At 43.6% G+C, this 18,905-nt stretch overlaps 1 protein-coding gene across 2 annotated transcripts; it reads right to left on the reverse strand.

The window, feature by feature from the left end:
* Nucleotides 1-1,000: 1,000 nt before the first annotated feature.
* tnrc6a (trinucleotide repeat containing 6A) lies at nt 1,001-18,679 on the reverse strand. Of its 2 annotated transcripts, XM_022756922.1 has the most exons (24): nt 18,642-18,679; nt 17,808-17,855; nt 14,262-16,316; nt 13,924-14,122; nt 13,330-13,802; nt 12,993-13,124; nt 12,672-12,833; nt 9,696-9,884; nt 9,335-9,501; nt 9,072-9,149; nt 8,492-8,659; nt 7,536-7,691; nt 7,161-7,280; nt 6,485-6,622; nt 6,147-6,239; nt 5,841-6,015; nt 5,502-5,648; nt 4,858-5,028; nt 4,634-4,774; nt 3,818-3,925; nt 3,430-3,660; nt 2,825-2,895; nt 2,503-2,642; nt 1,001-1,702 (listed from the first exon to the last, which is right to left on the reverse strand). In XM_022756922.1, the coding sequence occupies exons 2-24, from the start codon at nt 17,851-17,853 to the stop codon at nt 1,354-1,356; spliced, it is 5,709 nt and encodes a 1,902-aa protein (XP_022612643.1). In that variant the 5' UTR covers nt 17,854-17,855; nt 18,642-18,679; the 3' UTR covers nt 1,001-1,353. The 2 variants fall into 2 exon arrangements, with proteins under 2 accessions (XP_022612643.1, XP_022612644.1); XM_022756923.1 differs by lacking the exons at nt 17,808-17,855; nt 18,642-18,679 and having other exon boundaries at nt 14,247-15,363.
* Nucleotides 18,680-18,905: the final 226 nt, after the last annotated feature.

The following is an 18,905-nucleotide window of genomic DNA, read 5'->3' on the forward strand; positions in this document are numbered from 1 at the left end:
AGGAGTAGTAGTTTTTTTTTTAATTCAACTACAAGGGGGGGAAAACTGGCTTGATTTCCTGAGAACCATTGCTGGTTATTTAGCAGACAAAGAGGAATAGTTCAAATAACCAACGCCATGGCCAAAAACACTGATCCGAATTCCCAGAGTTACAAAGCATCATCTTCATCCTCAGTAAGAGTTTAAATTTTTTGTCGATTTTCTCTTTGTTTTATAAATTTTTTTTTTAAGTTTTTTTAAAATAATTTTGAAATTTTTTTGTGTATTTTTTATTTTTTATTTTATTCCATCTTCTCTTTAAAATGAAGAATGAACACACGTTCCGCCTCCTAAGTCTTGTAAACAAGAGGTTGCAGTGTGGCACCTCCAAAACATTGAAAGCCTATTCTGAAAGTGCTGTTCCCCCCCTGCCCACCAGAGGGCCAGTGGGAGGGCTTGCTAGATAGGCCCCGCCCCTATATTAGGGTGGGCGGGGCTTGCTAGTCCCAGCTGCGGCTACAGTCCTTTGCACTGCAGAGCTCAACGTTCTTTAGTTTTAAAACAAAATTGGTGCAATACTTTTTAATGTCACTTTTACTATCACCAGATAATCCTCCTAAGTCAGCTTTTATTCTTCTTTAACTATCTGTTGATCTTGAACTCCACGACAACGCAGTAAGGTAGGCGTGCCAAGGCAGAGAGGAGCGCACACATACTCATTCACACACGCAATCACACGCACAAAGTACTTCCACACACGTGCGCGTGCACACGCATACACACATACGGTAAGGACCTCAATGAGTAAACAGCTACACTGGAAAAACTGGCTGCTCCCTCTATATTGCAGATTATATATACTGAGAAAAAACCACATTCAGTGCAAAGTTAAAAAAGCTCATACTCCAACATTGTCAGCAAACAAACGCAAAAAAAAAAAAAAAAAAAAAAAAAAAAATTAAACAAAAAGAAAACGTTAAAAATAAAAAGAATTGGAATTCAAATAAACATGATGAATGAAACAAAAAATATATATATAATAATGAGCTCGACTGAAGCTTTTTTCGGTCTGAAAGAGCACTACCTGGAAGCAAATATCCATCCGTTCACATTATAGAATTGGCCTGCATGATTCAAGTATTCCGACTGATATGTTTTTGGGCTAAAACAAAGTGGACATATGTGCAGAGAGAAACGTAACTTGTTTTCCACAGGGGAGACCCCGTTTTGTTGAATATCTTGTAAGTGAGAAAGAGTCCAACTAGTGCCATTGCGTTTATAACTACATTTTTTTTTTTTTTTTCATTTTCTTCTGCTGATTATTGATAATTCTCTACTGACGCTTCCCCCCAGCCTGTTTGATTGGCAGGCGGTTCACATGGAGTCCCCACCCCCTGTCAGGTGATCCACCGGGAGGAAGGAGCTGATTGGAGAAGGGCTGCTGATCCTCCCCGCCTCGGTGCCACTGGGGCTCCCCCACAGGCTACTGGAATAGTTGGGCCCGCCCCAGAGGGAGGAGCTGTGGAGATCGCTGCTGTTCCACTGGTTAGGTTCAGGAGCGCGGCTGGGAAAGGGGTGAGACTGATCCATTCTGCTCTGAGAGGAGCCTATGGCCTGCCAGCTGGAGGAGGGAGTGGCCAATGACTGCCCTTGTGCAAAGAAACGGTTGATTTCCTCCTCGCTGGCAAACTCAGCCAGAATAGTAGTGTTCCCCAAAACACACCTACAGAGAGACACCAGGTTAAAGTGTGTGAGTGTGTTGCTTGCACACAAGTACCAAGGTTACTTAGCGAAAGCAGTTTATGCGGGCAGTCATACGACATGTTTACATACACTGTGGTAACGTGGTTACTATAAACATGTGGTGGAAGATCCTCCTTCCTGATTGTATTGTTTAATCAGGGTGTGTGTGTGTGTGTGTGTGTGTGTGTGTGTGTTGGAGGGCTAGTAAGAATTTTAGAAATGATCACATGTTCAGAGGTGGAAACCATCTTAATTAGACTATGTTAGACTAGTTTGTGTTCGTCAAACTAATATGTAATAATGTCTTTTATACCTCTGTTCTGCTGTCAGAGATATTTTCTCCTTCTGAAATTAATTTCCTTTTTCTTTTCTACATGCGAACATGTAAAAAGCTGGGTAGAAACCTGGTTAGAAGAATACATGGCAGAGAAACGGGCTTCTTCCATGAGAAATCTAGCAGGGTAAATTTGGTTTAAATAATGCTTTACCGTGATTACAGTCACTGGGTTTCTCAGATGTTAAAGCAAACTGGTGAAAGGTAATAGTAGCATGGCTATCTACGCTCATGTAAAGGCACTGAATGAATCGCAGCTGCAATAAACAGGGACAGATTGTATAAATTTAAATATCCCATTCATCTGTCTCACCATTAACTATTCACTTCATTACAGCAGGGGCATCTTATCTAATTTAATAAAGGACTATAATAGAAAGGTAACATGCTCACATACATGCTCTATGCATGTATGTGATGTGTATGAGTGTCTCTGGTGTCCTTACATGTGCAGGCTCTTCTGGGCCTTGGCGGCCTCATCCTTGGAGCTGTAGCATACCACGGCGTTACCGTGCGGCAGGTTGAGGTGGAATGTGATCAGAGGGCCATGCTGCATGCACAGGGTCCTCAGGGTAGAGCCGTCAATCTGGGAGAGACACACAGCGGGTTAACAAGGACGGTGATATTAAACTGCTGACAATTATCATACACAAAAATCTCCTCTAAGTGTGCAATTTTCTACACAGACTCCATAAACACTTGGAATATAACATATCAATAACAAAAATCACACAGATTAATAATAATGTTAAATTCATGTGTGAGTACCTGAGGTGTGAGATTTTTCAGAACAAGCCATTGGGTTCTCCCTGAGCTGCTGCTGTCACCCCAACTGGAACCTGCAAATGCACACACATTGTAAAATCATAATCAGCTATGGTTATGTGCAATTCAGATAAAATGCAAGTATACAAAGGTAAAACGACTGGAAGGGTCCAGGTCAGAGGTCCTCAGCCATAAAACTTGAGTGAAATCATGTACGTTGCACAAATGTCACCTTTACACCACCTCTAACCATGAGAAATCAAAATGGATGGTGTCATAGGGTGGAGTATCAGAAACTACTATGTTAAAACAAAGAAATATTTTTTTTTTATTCAAGGCAGCATCTAAATAAAACTCGGAAAACAAATCTACTTACAATCAGTAAGAATTTAGTTATTTTTTATCTACTGTGCAGAGGTTAAGAGGAATCTGTAAAGGCCGTTGACAACATGTTAAAAATGTGATGCAGTGTATCTCATCTGACTTCCACCAAAATTCTTCTGGAAAATTTGGAGCACATATTAGATATGCATACCAACCTGTATTGTGTTGTTGTTTGTGTTGGCAAATAATTTTTTTTGTGCCTATAAAGTGTCACAAGCTCTCACCAGGTGTGTATCTGGACTCAGAGGAGCCCCACCCCCCCAACCTCAGGGCAGAGGCGTCCCAGCCAGAGGAGGCGGGGCTGGGCTTCTGGCTGGTGAGGCCAGGTGGTGGTCTGGAGGGGGCTGCCACAGACAGCGCCTTGGGAGGGAGGGGGACCTTCCACAGCTCATGGGCTAGGGAGGAGTTGGACACAGAACCGCCGCCGGGAGACCACTTTGACTCACTGGGTCTGGCTGCAAGGGGAGAGGAGAACAAAGTGAAACATTTTTACATCACTCTCATCAATTTTCACAGATCTGCTGACTGTCCTTCTTAAACATGTGCAGCCTGAGTGATGAGGAAGGGGGCAACAAGATGTCTAAGACTGAATTACAAAACAGGAATACATACCTGAAGTGCTTTGTGCTGTACTGGTGAGGGAACCGCTGTGGCTGGAGGCACGAATGGATGACCAGGCACTGTTAGAAGGCATCGTGGTGTTCAGTGATGAGGATGGCCCTGAGAATAACAAAAAGAAGGGTTAGTACTTGTGAGTGTGTTTAGGTTGTGGCTGGAGCAAGGGCATCCTGTCAAAAACTAATCCTTTCAAATATCTTATTAAATCAATTCAGGTTTAGTTTTCCACATGTTTAAATCACAACTTCGCAGAACCAATAGTGACATTGTTTTATTTTGTTCAACCAAAAGTCCAAATACCCAGCAATATTAAGTTTACAGTGATAATGACGAACAGTGATGTGTGAACATAGTCTCATTTGAGAGGCTGGACTCAGAGAATAATAGTCAATTCACTATTTAGTATTAATTGAGTATCAAAATAGTCAATCAGCTAATCAATTGATGGACTAATTGTTTAAGTTCTACTATTGATACACACTAATAAGGCTTAAAGACCCTCTAGGAATGATAATTAGTGGTGGAATGATAAAGAGTGGTGCTTCTTTCTCTAAGAAACCATCCTTGGCTGAGACACTGGCTTACAATCGATAACTGATAATTGGCAGTGACTGCTGTTATCTCATGTATTAAAACTGACAGCTGCTGGCTTCAAATTAAACATAGTTTTACACATTGGTCACTGCTGACAAAAAGAAAAAAGGGAAAAAAGGTTTACCAACTTGCCAACTTTACCAAAATAAAAAACTGAACAAGCTTTCGAAATTCAGCCCCAGTTTGTGGTTATGTTTGGCCATGTGTGTGACCTACCGTTGTTCCTGTCCCTGAGGTGGTCTGTGTCGCGGACGGTGTTGATGGAGAGGTTGTTGATGACACTGCCGGGGGTCACATAGGGGTCAGTCTCAGGGTCAATGTTGGGGTAACCTTTCCAAGGCTCCCCGGGCCGGAACTCTGCAGACACAGACGGACACAGGGATTAGCAGTTTTCAAAGCAAACATTTCTCTTGTTTTTATGTTTGTGAAAGCAGCTCTACCTGGGGGCCACGTGACAGTGTTTCCATGGGGCGGGGGGGAGTTGGCACGGGGCGGCCAGCCATCACCCACCGAGCCCATTGATTGGCCGGGAGGACTCAGGGGAGATGGGCCAGGAGACAGGAAGTCATAGAAGGGAGAGTCCTCCAGACGCAGCCCAGACGACATAGCACCTGTGGGACAAACACAAATTAGTCATGAGTATTTTTTTATAAGCATGCAAGTACAGAAAAACAATGTTTCAATGACAACAGTGGAAAGTCTACCAACCTTTTTCACACAAACATTTGTTTAGAATAAACATTTATAACAAGGAGACAAACTCAACAGCCACAGAAATATTTTTTTTCTCCAAAATTAATGCATGGTTTATGTTGTATTGAAACATGTTCCATGCCATGATTGAATATAGGACCAACCTCTAACAAATGACCCAAGCTACAAACTTTTACAGCCAACTTTAAAAACTACAGGTGGTCAGTGTGCAGGAAACTTTTTCTAACTTTCTTTGTGGAAGCTAGAAGTACAAGATCACCTCTCCCAGAACGGAAGATCACTGAACAAATAACTAATGGCTCAAAAACCAACAGGTTCAGTTTGATGCTGCAGGATGTAATGTCACAAACATATACAGGTTCTTCTGTACCAGGTTTGCTGTTCTGCTCCAGAGGGTCAGTAGCCCAAAGTTTCTTCAGTCTGGACTGGGGCGGCTCTTTGTAGCTCACAGCTCCGCCACCACTACTACCACCACCAACACCCATGTCCAGGGATACATTCAGGTTAGAGTTCAAGCCTGATAAGAAGGAGGAAACAGGAGAATTTCAATTTTGTCCATCTGAATTTAAATATATGACAAAATTGGACAAAGCAAAAATGGCAATATACATATTCAAATATATAATATATCTTTTACCGAAAAATATCCACATAAATGCATTGCCATGCAAGTTTGGGGGGATATACTGATTACATTCGAAAAACATACTTAAAGGGAAGTTGCTGAAGGATCCGAGAGCGGCAGCATCCTTCTGCATCTCAGGGGCATTGTGGGACAAGTAGTTTTCCAGGTACGGTTTGAGAGGTGGGGCCTGTTTCAGCAAAGAGGGGTCCAGATGACGTGGGGGCTGCATCATTGATGGAGACGAACCAATAGGACGTGTCTAAGGACAGGAGGCAGGAGGTTAGAGAAATCAACCAAAGAGTCAACACCATAGAGACACTGTGCCGTTTCGCATCTTACATTGTGTGTGTTTTGTTGCAGGATCCAGAGAGATTTTAAAAACACACACACCTGTTCAGTCTGTCGCCCCACAGGCATGGTTCTCTGGCTCTGAGCCTTCTGCTGTTGCTGCTGCTGCTGCTGCTGCTGCTGGAGAAGAAGACGCTGCAGAAAAACAACAGGATTAAAAAAAAAAAAAAACTGTAAATAATAGTTGTACTGTCTTTTTTTCAAATCATAGAAACAATAATTTCTCACTTATGTTAAAAGGTACTGTGAAATATCGATTTGTAATTCTCATACAGTTTTATTTTTGGAGGCTAAAATTCTAAAACTAAATGCTATATTTGGCAGCAGAAATTTTCATTTTCTCCACGCTTGTGTGCACGTGTGTTGAAGTGCATCTCTACCTGTAACTGGTTGATCTGGTTGAGCTGTGACAGCTGGTTGAGCTGGGAGAGTTGGTTGAGCACAGCCACCTGCTGAGGGCCAAACAGGGGGTTCAGACCTCCGTTACCTCCTGGGTACTTCAACAGGGATGGAGGGACCTAAACCCAAATGAAAGTTTGGTTTGAATTTATCCAATGCCAAGTTTTACTTTGAATTTCATGTTTAACACAAATCAAATCTGTAAAATTCATAAATTGATTGCTTAAGGTCATAAACCATCATGGGTATTTACTAGAGCTTTAGAGATTGCCTCTTCCCACCTAACCCCAAGCACGAGTTAAAGAGTTCTTTTTTTGCATTACATGACAACATTGAGTTAAGTGGTGTATACTGTGATTATCCATCTCAGGTGAGATTCAGATTCCTGCAAGTTGATTCTCATACTGTGATGAAATTAAGAAACCAGTGGCTGCTTGGAACATAAAAAATGCTCATCATTTGAAAAAGCTGTGGTCTGATTTTGAGATTGATCAACATATGTTGTCTTGAAAACGCTCAGTGTGTCCACATTCGACACACTGAGACATTTAGACTATTACAGAGACGAGACCAGACTTGTCAAACTTTGTACCATAAACTTTTATGAGCAGTAGATGCAATGATAAGTGGTGTGTTTTGTGGTTTTGTGTGTGCTACCTGAGAGGGCAGGATGGGTGGAGGCACTTGGTTACGAAGGTTGGGTTGGGGGGGGACCTGGGACTGGGGGCCGCCTCGGCCCTGTGCTACGCTGCTGCCACCCAACATAGGGTTTACATTCTGAGCAGAGAGGACACAAAAAACATGCACTGTTGTAACAGTCAAATAACCATTAAAAAAATCATAATGTAATGAAACTGACACAAGAATGGGTGATTTTAAGATCATAGGCTATTAACTCGTTGGTGAGTGCAATCATAAATGAGAAGTTCCTTATTGTTGTTGTCTTGTTAGTGTCTCAGTAAGAGTATTTGGCAGACTGAAGACACAGGATCCGACTTGAAGACAACACCCTCCTCATTCTTCCACACTCACCTGCCGAGTGGCCCCAGGACTAGAGTGGGCAGGAGATGGCCCAGAGTTGAGACAGCGGATAGGCTGAGCAGAATTGGAAGGGGAAAAGCTCATGCTTTGATTGGAGGAGAGCTCATCAGAAGCTGGACTATCATAAGCAGAGGGGGAAACAGACAGCTGCAGAGGCAAGGCCAGGCGCACAGCAGATGGACGGCAAGCACAGAGGGACAGGAAGCACATCAGCAGCCAAAGAAGTGCAGAGAGGGAAGGAGAAAAGAAGGAAAAGAGTTAATTTTGCAGAAGAATAGAGGGAGGAGCAGGAAGAAAGAGCAAGGAATGTGAGGACAGATGAAAGAAAGGGAGAGACGGTGAACAGTGTTTGAAAGAGTGAGAGAGTGGAAGGAGTAAGACGGGATAAGAAAAAAATAGAAAAAGAAGGTGGCACCAGAGGATGGGAGTAAGAAAGAGAGAAACAAAAGTAAAAGACAAGCAGTGACTAGTGCTAAAGGAAAAGCAGCAAAGCCAAACCAACCCACTGCAGCTTTTTGCAGGACAATGAAAGGGAATGAATCATTGCTGCATGATTAGAAATCACTTGCAAAACCTCCAATTGTTATTATGATTAAACATCTAAATATGCATATTTAATTTTTCATTTTTTTGCTGATAAATGACGCAGCCTAATTAATAATTTGCAATGATGAGTTGCTACATCATGCAAACAGCAAGTATTAAATGAAACATCCATTTCAGTAGTCCACACTTCAAATGCAGTGAGCTAAAACGACCACTGTGGGGCACAACAGGGCTGAGGGAGCACTACCCAGCCAGATGTTTGCGGCAGCTTACATGCACGAGACTGTCTCCACATACCTACCTCATGATCGCTGCAATAGTAAAGAGGCTGACCACATCTCAAGTATTTTCTTTACCTCTACCTATTGTACACCCAGGAAAAGGCTGATGTTTCTGCTTACCTTGTCATAGTAAGGGTTGCGATCCATGGCAGACTCCTTGTGGAGCTGGTGTCGAGACCCAGGGTTCTTCCCCATTACTCCATTGAAGTCTCCCATACTGCCCATGTCCATACGCTTGTCCTGCACCATCCCTGCTCCTGTCTTCATGGGGTCGTCAGGAGAGTCTCTCTGCAATGGGGAAGACAGAAAAGAGTAAATATCTTGCATTCATTCTTCAAAGAGAATTATATACTTTCAATACTTAAACCGATAAGAGAATAAAGAGACACTGCTGTACAGAATTCAATTTGGATTCAACTATGGCTTTCTGGCTATCTGTCAGTATAGCTCCTCTGATCATAGAATAATCTGAATTATTATGGCCATATATAAATTCTTGTTGTTTTATAGTTGTGACCTCAGCAATAGAAAGTGTGTTTTATATATGTCTAAAGCTTCAGGCAGAGAGTTGGCATGTTAAACATATATGCCATAACAAACTATTTTATGAAAAGATGTTTTTGCCATGTTAACACATTTGTTTTCATGATAATGTTATCAGAAGTTCCATATTCACTACATAATGGGAAATGGTACTTACAGGGAAGTTCATGCCGCTGAACTGGTTGATGAAAGGTTTCATCCACGGTTCATCCTGTTTGTTGACTGGTTTGTTCATCTGAAACAACAGACAAATAATTTTAGAATCATCTGTCTGGCTGAAACATATGTGCTGCAGTCAACTAAAGGTGGCTAACTTTGACATATAATGTACTTTACCTCAACAGCAGGTCAGCACGTGTTTAAGAGTTGTGTGTTTTCATGTTTAAAATGAACAAATAGGCAAGGAAAAGGTCAACAAACCTTGTTTCCGCCTTTATGCTTGTAGTTCCAGGTGTTTTGGTCATGGGACCTGTTGTCCTGTTGGCTGTTGCTCCACATGCCAATCTCCACTTCTTCTTCCTGATCCCAGCTATTACCCATGGACACCTCCTCACCACACCATGTCTCCATGGGCTTAGGACCTGGAGCTATCAAAGGGGAAGGGAAGGGAGGAAGAAAGTGAATACCAACGGGTGACTATTTGATTCTAGTGTTCATTTCAGCAATTCCTACAGGGAAATCCTCTCTCCTGACACCTTGCACAGAAATCAAGAGTTCATGATCAGTGAGGACTGTTTTAACATTATTTTTTCTGAATAATCATGTTCATGTATGCACCTACCCGACTTATGCTGGCTGCCCCATCCAGAACCGGACTCTCTGCTGTCCCTGCTGGGTTCATCCCAGCCGGAGCTGCTGTCCATGGGCTTCCCCCAGGCAGAGGTCCCGTTGTCCACTGTAACAGGCGGAGCAGCGGCTGGCTCCCCCCACGATGAGGACTCCTTCTGCTGGGGGTATGGCTCACCCCAACCTGGAGGAAAAGAGAGGGAGTCAACCATTAGAGCTACGATATATTTTCTGTGGTTTTGTCTTAAACAATAATGACGATAACTATGATATTTAAAAATTAAATATTGATATTGTGTTAAAAATTACACATGATAATATTGTGATGGCCTTGTGGATCTTTTTTTTGTTTAATCAGTTCACCTGGCTGCCCTTCACTACCCATTAAGTGTACACACAATGTACAAAGTTAAAGATGAATTTGACTGATAGCTTTATCTATTTTTAAAAAAATTTTTTTTAAAGATTTTCCATACATATCGCAATAACATCGTTATATATTATGTGAATTCCTTTAACTACAATAATCGTGAAAATCTGATAATGTGACAGCTCTAGTTTAATGTCTATCAGTATTTGTTAGAAATTATATATATATATATATATATATATATTCAAAATTCTTTTTATTTAGCACAAATACTGTTCTCAGCAGTGAAACAGGATTAAACATACATACAACCACATTATTTAAGATATTTGTTTTTTTTTGGTAATATATCTCTACCAATAAGGAGCAGCTGAATAAGGCTTGTTTAGCCAGAGGTGAAATGAGTGTTGGATCATGTGAAGGGTAACATCAATGCCCCCAGTACATACAATCTTTCTTGAAACGCAACTGACTTGTTACCAGCAGAGAAAATATAAATATAATAGAGGTTATGGAGACAGCCCTGCTCATATCCCTGGGGAACCCTGCGTCAACTTGCTTATGTAAGTGTTACTAAAGTGTTACTTTAGCTCTTGTGGGTGTGTAGATGTAGACCCCAGTTCACTTTCAAATGTGATGCTGTGTGTTCAAGTGCGTGCAAGTATGAGTTCAAAAGGCTCTGGTTACAGCTGACCACCCAGGCCTGCTACTTTCTCCCTCCACAGGAGGTGTTTGGGGAGATGCCAGGGATACCTCCCCGTAAAAATAGGACAGATCATGGGGTGGCCTCAGGGTCCAGTGTCCCTCATGTGACTGAGCATGCTCGCACACAAGCACTTGCACATAACACAAAGAAACATGCACACACAGCCACTTAGACAAACACAGAGGTAGACACAAATACACAAAATGTCACATGCATGTCTTAAGGCAGATTTGCTATACATGCACAAATGGTGGTGTATGTCCATCTAAACAGATACAAAAACACACACACACAATCTGTAACCCTATTCTGCATCTATTGCTCTGTGTCCCTGTCTATGTAGGTGCATCAGCTGATCTAAATACAAAAGGGGAGATGAACAACTCAATATGCGTGTGTGCGTGTGTGTATACGCATGTGCATGAATGTGTTGTGATTTTAGTTGCTCATATGGGCATCTAACAGCAGGTTGAAAATATATTTTATTTCTAAAATCAGAATCAGCATTTTCAACAAGTTTTCAATTTTGCTTTTGAAATTAATTGAATGGTTTTATTTTTGTATCTCTGAACACTTCACTCAAATAATTTTCTCTAAATATATCATTTAGCTGTTTAGCTTTTGTACTTTTGTTTCAAAACAAATAAAACCCACATTTACTAAAATGAATCACAATCCACAAATTCATTATATTCTCTCAGTACAGTAGCTGGCTAGCTCACCCCACCCTTCTTCGCCACTTCCACTTAGCTGCTCCAGTTAGCTTGCTAGACCAGCAACCCTGAATAACCCTAACAGCCCCTCCCCTTCTCAGCCCACTTCTAAAGAATAGCTGCCTTACTTGTTTTAGTTTCCCATCTTACATTGGAACCATTCCTATAACTAAGTCACCAGACCTCCTCCTTTACTGCCTCTCTCGCTCTCTCTTTCTCTCTCTCTCAAACCCAACAAAAGCCTGTGTCTCTACAGCGAGCAGAATTGGCGGGTGAGAGAGAAAGGGAGGAGAAAAAAGGCGAATGAGAGAAGAGAAAAATCGATGCTCTTAGCATTCCAAAGGGATGACTCAACCTGCGTTACAAAAAGCCCTCAGCACAGACAACACTGTAGGGAGATGGGAGAGAACGGGTGCACATGTTTGTTTCCTCTTTATGCTTCTGTGCAAATTGTGTATGCCTTTTTATACAACCGTGAGTGTGTGTGCATCCACGCTTCTTGTGTTTGTACTGTCACAATCAAAATCCTTTCATGAACATATTTCACCTAAATAAATAAGTGTGTGGGTGGGACTTGCACCTTTTTTATCCATTCTTAAGGCTTACAGACTGCACCAGAAGGCCTGCACTTACATGCTCGTACCTTTTTAGAATCAGACTCATGTCCTTGCACTTTCTATGCCAGTATCAAACTAGAAGAAGTAAAACGTTACTCTGTGAGCTAATGCACCTACATTCACTACATGCTGTAAGAACTATGCATTTGAGAAACTAGAAAAAGAAAAAAAAAAAGAAATTCAATAAAACGCTGTCATTCAGGAATGTTGAGATGAAAGTATCCCTGCAGGCCAAACAATTTAAGATCTGTTGTAACCTAGCCGACCACATCTACATGGTCCTAAAATATAAAACGAGCCAGTGAGAAATGGCAGTGTAGGAATCCTAATTTTTCAAAGGTATACATGTGTTAGAGGTGTGTGTGAACGTGTACATTTTCTTTCTGCCTATTTGTTTTTTGTAGTCAAAGCTGTGTGAAAGATGTTCTGACTGTTGAAACTGGGCTGTTTGACTTTGGTAACGTATTTCATTGAGCAAATTGATAATTATAAGTAAGTGTATAAATACAAACACAAGGATGCGTACATGCCTGAATTGCGTGCATGAGTACATATCCCAACTTACCAGAACTGCAGCTTTTTTCCTGTGCAACAGGCTGCATGGGCTGAGGAGGATGCATTGAGCTGTGTGCTGGGTGGGACTGGTGCTGAGAGGACATACCCATGTTCTCCTGTTCTGATTGGCTAGTCCTGTTCCACATGTTGACAGATCCACCACTGTATTTGCCTAGAAAGAAAGGTTTAATTAAATGTTTTGTCATCTGCTAAAAATGACTGCCGTCAGCTGAAAAGGAGAAGCCTGGAATTACATCTAATCTTGTTCTGGCCTTGCACAGCTCTCCTCCAGACAAAAAACACCACAGAAAAAAATGGATTAAGTGTTTACCAGGGTCTCCCCAAGCTGCAGTGCCATCATCGATCTCCATCCTCCGCCGTATGGACTCTGGAGAAGGCTCTTCCCACCCAGTTGCCACTTCTTCCTTCTGACCTACTGTGGGCATCGGGCCTCCCAGCCAGCCTAATGGAAGAATAAATAAATGTCCAAAAGTGAGTCATCAGTTTTATGTCCTCCCACTTAAATGTCTTGCTATAGAGTGTAAATAGATGCCTTGTAGTCACTGTAAGAAGATATAGGCAGCAACAAAGTCAAATTTGCTAATAAACAAAGGATAAATCTTGTTTGAGACCTTGATTGTGATGGGGTGAATAGTCCTAATAACTACCTGTGGGCTTGTTAGAGCCTTGATTGCCTCTGGACATGTTGGATTCAGGACCTTTACCCCACTCGTTGGAGGGCTTGGGATTCGGCTCACCCCAGTTCTGGGCTCCATGGTTGTTCTTCACTGGCTCACCCCAGCCCTGGCTGTTACTCTGAGAACTGGGTTTGTGGACTGAGTCGCCCCAGTTGGAGCCTGGGTTTGGCGTGCTCTGGTCTGGAGTATTTGATCCTCCACTCCCTACCCACGTGTTGCTGCTGCTGGTGTTGGTTCGGCTAGGCTCGCTCCAACATCCAGAGCCAGACCGGTCACTGTCGCTGTCCCAGCCCACTGAGCCTGCACTTTTTTGGGGCTCCCCCCAGTGGTTGTTGGCTCCTCCTCTGGTACCATCCCCACTGCTACCCCAGCCTTCACTTGCATTTCCACTACTGGAACCCCAGCCCTGCTGCGGTTTGGGTGCATTAGTCCATGTATTGGACCTATACAAAAAAAAATGAAGGTGATCAGTAAAATGGACAGCGGACAATACTGACTGTAAAATGCAGAGAAATGATACCAAGATATCACTTAGTGCCAAAAAACACAGAACACATTATTTACCTGTCATCTTTGTTGAAGTTGTTGCTCCAGGTGTTACTATTGGTGTTGCTACCCTTGTAGCTGGATCCATCATCCCAGCCACTCTGCCCACCTCCTCCACTTGCTGGGACTTTGCTGTCCCACCCAGAGGTTTGTCTCTGCTCTCCCCAGCCAGACCCTCCTGTATCCGTGCCTGAGCTGCCGGGCCTACCTCCCCAGCCTGCAAGTAAATGAAAGGGAGATCAATTTCTTGCTTTTGTGTTCTATTGCAAAAGCAATTCTTGCACTAATTATGAATATTTTTATTTATTTTTCTACAATGTATTCACACAAAAGCTTCATACACATTATGCCTCTACCTCCAGAGGTCTGGGAGGGAGCTGCCGGTGTTGCTGTGCCCCAGCTGGAGCCTCCACTGCTGTGCTTTCTTTCATCTCCTCTGGGACCCTGGGGCTGATTGTTAGGAGAATTGACATCCCAGGCGGTGTTCTGCCGAATGGGTGTCTGACCCCACCCAGTGTTGGACAGAACTCTTGGGTCCACATCGGCCCGGGTCAGAGCTGTTATTATTGTTGCAGAATGGGTACCTTTTCTGCGGTTTCCCCCTTTTGACTGGCTGCTGTCTCTGTCTGAGCTAGATCGGCCTCCGGAGCTCTCTCCGCTTCCTTCACTTCCTCCAGAGCGACCCCAGCCTCCAGTGACACTCCCCAAGCCATGACTTCCACCTCCTCCCCCTCCACCTCCCATGCCCATGGCGTCATCCTCCAGGCTCTTCCAGCCATTGTTGGCAGAGCTTCCTTTCTGACTTCCAGCATCTGAATGGTTGTTACCAGGAGCTGCTGATCCCCATTCTCCATTTGACATCTTGGTATTTGATGTGGAAGAAGATGATGAGGAAGAGGAAGAAGATGACGCGCTGCTCCCCCAGGGACGAGGTATCCCCGCTGGAGGGCCCATCGTAGTTTGGTTCCCATTTCCAGGTGTTTGGCCTGCAGAGCCTGGGATTTGATTTGAGCCAACACCCCAGGACAAGTTGCTCTGAGGCTGGTTTGGGTTATTAGTGGGCCCCTGGTCCCAGCGTGGGGCCCCAGTGTTATTGTGGTTATTATTACTCTTGTAAGCAGCAGTAGAGGAGATTTGGGGGTTCCCAGCCTGCATTAAGGCAGGGTTTTGGGGGTTCACAGTGTCTGCATTTGGGGGGCCCTTGTCTCCAGGGTAGGTAGTTGCGCCCCAAGGCGTACCGAAAGCCCCAGGACCCCCCAGCTCTCCTTGGGGGTTCTGGGGGGCTGATGAAGGGTTTCCATTGGCCAGCGGACCCCCATTCCCTCCTCCAATGGAGCCCCAGGAACAATCCCCACTGAGTTGGGGTGAGGCGGTAGAGTTTGGTGGACTAGAGGTCATTGTGGCGTTAGTAGTAGTAGTAGTATTCATCATAATAGTGTTATTTGGTCCATTGGATTCAGTGTTAAGGTTGGTAGGCTGCAGGCCACCATTTCCACTGTTGCTGCTTCCTAACACCTTGCTGCTTGCTGTACCATTATTCACCTCAGTGTCTTCCATCATACTGCTGTTGTCTGGAGCTGCCATGCCACCCCAGCCCAGCAAGGGGCCCTGTTGGGGAGCTATACCCAGTTTGGAACTCATCCCCTGAGCCTGTGGAGGCCGCTGGCCCTGGGTCACTGGGCTTGGGGTTGGATTCTGTGGCCAGGCACCGTGGTTGGCATTTGGGTTTAAAGAGTTTGGGTTTAACCCTCCATTGATGCAAGGGGTGCTTCCGCCCGTGGTGATCATGTTGCTGCCTGTCTGGCTGCCCCATACGCCACTGTTATTGACGAGCTTGATGTTGTGGTTACCCATGTTATTGCTGCCAATACTGCTGGACCCAGCCACAGAGTAGTGGGAGGATCCGGTGATGTTATTATTTCCATTATTTGCACCGCTGATGGTTCCCATCCCTCCACCAATAACCTGACGACTGTTGCCGTTGCTGTCTCCATTCACTGAAACGCCGACCATCATGGCAGAAGTCACCAAAGAGGAAGAGGGTGAAGAAGTCGTAGAAGACACAGAGGAAGAAGCATTTGCTGACATCATCATCACTGTTGTCACAGCAACAGCGGCAAGGTTTTTCTCTGAGCCGATCGAGGAGCTAGAGTCTGCGTCCATGCATTCTGATGCCAGCTCAGGGTCTGATCCTGACCCACAGCCAGAAGAGGAAGAAGACGAGGAGCAAGAGAATGAGGAGGAGGAGGGAGGCCAGACGGAAGAGTTGGTTGAAGAAGGGTTGTTGGGTTTGTCGGTGCTTCCGTCCACTAGGACTTTCCCCCAGTTGCTGTTGCTGTCACTGCTGCAGGGAGAGCCAGAGGACCAAGGGGATGGCTCATACTGTGAGTCCAAGCCAGGATGCTCCAGACCTGGAGAGAGAAAAGGGTAGACAAGGCAGATCACAGTTAGATTGAAGATTAAAAAAAATATTCCCATTTTCAAAAACAAAAGCCAAGTACATTTACTCAAGCGTTCAGGAAAGGTGTTAATTTACGCTTGGGGTACTATATTAAAATAACAGATGTGGTTTTAATTCCCTCATTCACAGTCGCCTTTCTAATTTTCTATTCCCTCCAACCTTCAGCTGCCCAACTGTTCTGAATGTGATCGGCGCCAGGCCTGAGCCTGGACACAGCTGCCACCATTTTGTCACCGCAGCAGGACCCAAAAGCATGCCAAAGCTATAAACTAGGATTCAGGGAGGTGGAGGACGACCAGCAGCAGGAGATGAGAGATGCGGGGCATAGGGGAGGTGGCAATTGAGTGTGAAAAGAGGGAGGGAGGATGGAGAAAGGGAGGGGAGGAGGTGGCAACTGAAAAAAACTGACTTGGTTTAAACCTTAATATTTTTTTTCCCAAATTTAAGACTTTCCAAGATCATCTGCATTTAGACTTGGTATATCTCCAAAATTAGACTTCAGAGACCAGTTGGGATCCGAGTTTGCTTTCATGGCAATTATGCACACATTCAATTGGTCACAATGGTGCAAGTGCCTAGATTTTTAGTGCTACAAAAACTCTCTCTGTTCTCTGATAGTCTTATTTATCAGCATTTGCCGACAGTCTTTGTCAGTGAAACAGTATTGTTGTAGTGGTAGCTCCCATTCATTTGCAGGGGGAATGCAATGTGAATGAATTATGGTACTGTTGATAACTTACAGTGAAAGTGTTTTAATGTGTAGGCAGTGTAGCAGTCACTGAAGCAGGCCTTCATTATGAAAGAACCTCTTAAAATGAAGGTTAACTTATGTTACCAACAGTTGACAAGATTATGGTCCAAATAGATAGTTTTCTTTTGACAGTTTCGTGTGAGGAAGTTTGTGATTTGTCACATTGCAAGGACAAAAACGATTTTCAGACAAAATATGAAACGACATCTCAAAAACATCGACTGAATTTCTACCTTATAAATAAACTATGAACTTTGAAAAAACACCATAAAGGCACACATCAAAAGCATCAACTGAGGCAGGTTACATCAGCTGAGCAGTGTTTTATTAATTGAATACCAACTTCTTTTTGACAGTTCATTCTTAGTCTCTTGACCAATTGGCTGCCCACCTCTCTCACTTTCAAAGCCTCTTTCACATAAAATGGTTGCCAGCCATGTGTGCTGCTTATCGTGTTTGCTTGCCAAGTCTCCTCTTGCACTCTTTCACACCCACTGTCTCACTCATTCATCTCTCTGTCTGTACTTCTGATTTGCCATGAATAAAATGCATCATCAGTCAAGGTCAGGTCAGACTGCTTCTACCCCTTCTGACAATCACAAAGCAGACAGTCAAGGGAAGACATTGGAAGATCGGAAGGGAGAATGAAAGGCAGTAGAAAAGAGGAAGAAAGAAGCCATGTGTAGTCACCTGTTTGATTAGGGGAGTGGCTGACGGAATCCCGAATGGGAGCCATGCCTGGAAACAGAGAGAGAGGAAAGACTGTCAAACAGACTTAGAGGGAGTTAGAGATAGAGACAGAAAACAAACAGAGTGGGGAGATGTTAGATGCAGTGAAGGCAGATAGATCATTCACTGAGAATCAAGCAAACAGAGAAGAACACAAGCGTTAAAGTCAGAGGGGAGAAGGGATTGCAGGTAGAGTATTAGTGGACAGACATTGCTGGAATCTGAACCTAAGATAATAGTTACAGTTGGTTATCCAGGTTATAACATAAAGCATAAAATGTACCATTCAAATGTGTGTTAACTAACGGTGTCAGCAAATCAGCAATAAGTTGTTGCATGTGCATGTGGACACAACACTAACAAAACACAATATTTTTATTTTGCTCGATATTACAGCTGATATGAATTTAGAGCAAACCAACGCATTTGAAAATATTTCAAAATAAACAAATTCAATGTCCCTTAAAAGAACTTCAGCATTTTTTAATATGCACCTTAGTTCAAAGGCCACAAATCTGGTTCATTACAAGATAGACAGCTTCTTTATTCCTGCTATTTAGGAAAGAGGAAACTCATCAAGAGCTGTGAGCAAGAGCATATCCACATTTTAACATTTAGTGCCATTTAAATGTAATTGTCTGAGTGTTTCTTTGTCTATCCAAGAATGTGAACATTGGCAGACAGTGTGCTTGTGTAAGCAAGTGTCCTTGACTGCAATTGAAGATGCAGACGGATCTAAGTGAATGTAATGCTCTGCTGTTAGCTGGTGCTCTTTTCTGTCTTTTCAGAATTTACCTGTGAGTGCGGCTTGTGGCTGCGGCTCCTGGCTGGGCAGGAGGGCGTCCTCGGGTTGAGTGGAGAACAGGTGACCTCTGGTTCCCAGGTCGACAAAGGGGAGGTCAAAGGTCAAAGCTCAGAGGACACAGCCTCAAGGGTCTGAGGTGAAGAGGCGGGGCTTGTCAGAGCGGGCAGCAGGCTGATCAGGCCCCCTTGGCATCGCTGAGGACTGTATGTCTGTGTTTGTCTGTGTATGTGGGTGTGTAGGTATATGTGTGGGAA

The sequence above is a fragment of the Seriola dumerili genome, unplaced genomic scaffold, assembly GCF_002260705.1.
Source record: "Seriola dumerili isolate Sdu_G_001 unplaced genomic scaffold, Sdu_1.0 BDQW01000260.1, whole genome shotgun sequence".
In the NCBI taxonomy this organism is placed as follows: Eukaryota; Metazoa; Chordata; class Actinopteri; order Carangiformes; family Carangidae; genus Seriola; species Seriola dumerili.

Coding starts and splice junctions, on each gene's coding strand:
- tnrc6a (XM_022756922.1), bottom strand. CDS start 17,853: ATGGCTCCCATTCGGGATTCCGTCAGCCACTCCCCTAATCAAACAG. Junction 5,029..5,501: donor GGAGCAGAACAGCAAACCTG/GTACAGAAGAAC, acceptor TTTGTCCCACAG/GTGCTATGTCGTCTGGGCTG. Junction 3,661..3,817: donor TACAGCACAAAGCACTTCAG/GTATGTATTCCT, acceptor CTCCCCTTGCAG/CCAGACCCAGTGAGTCAAAG.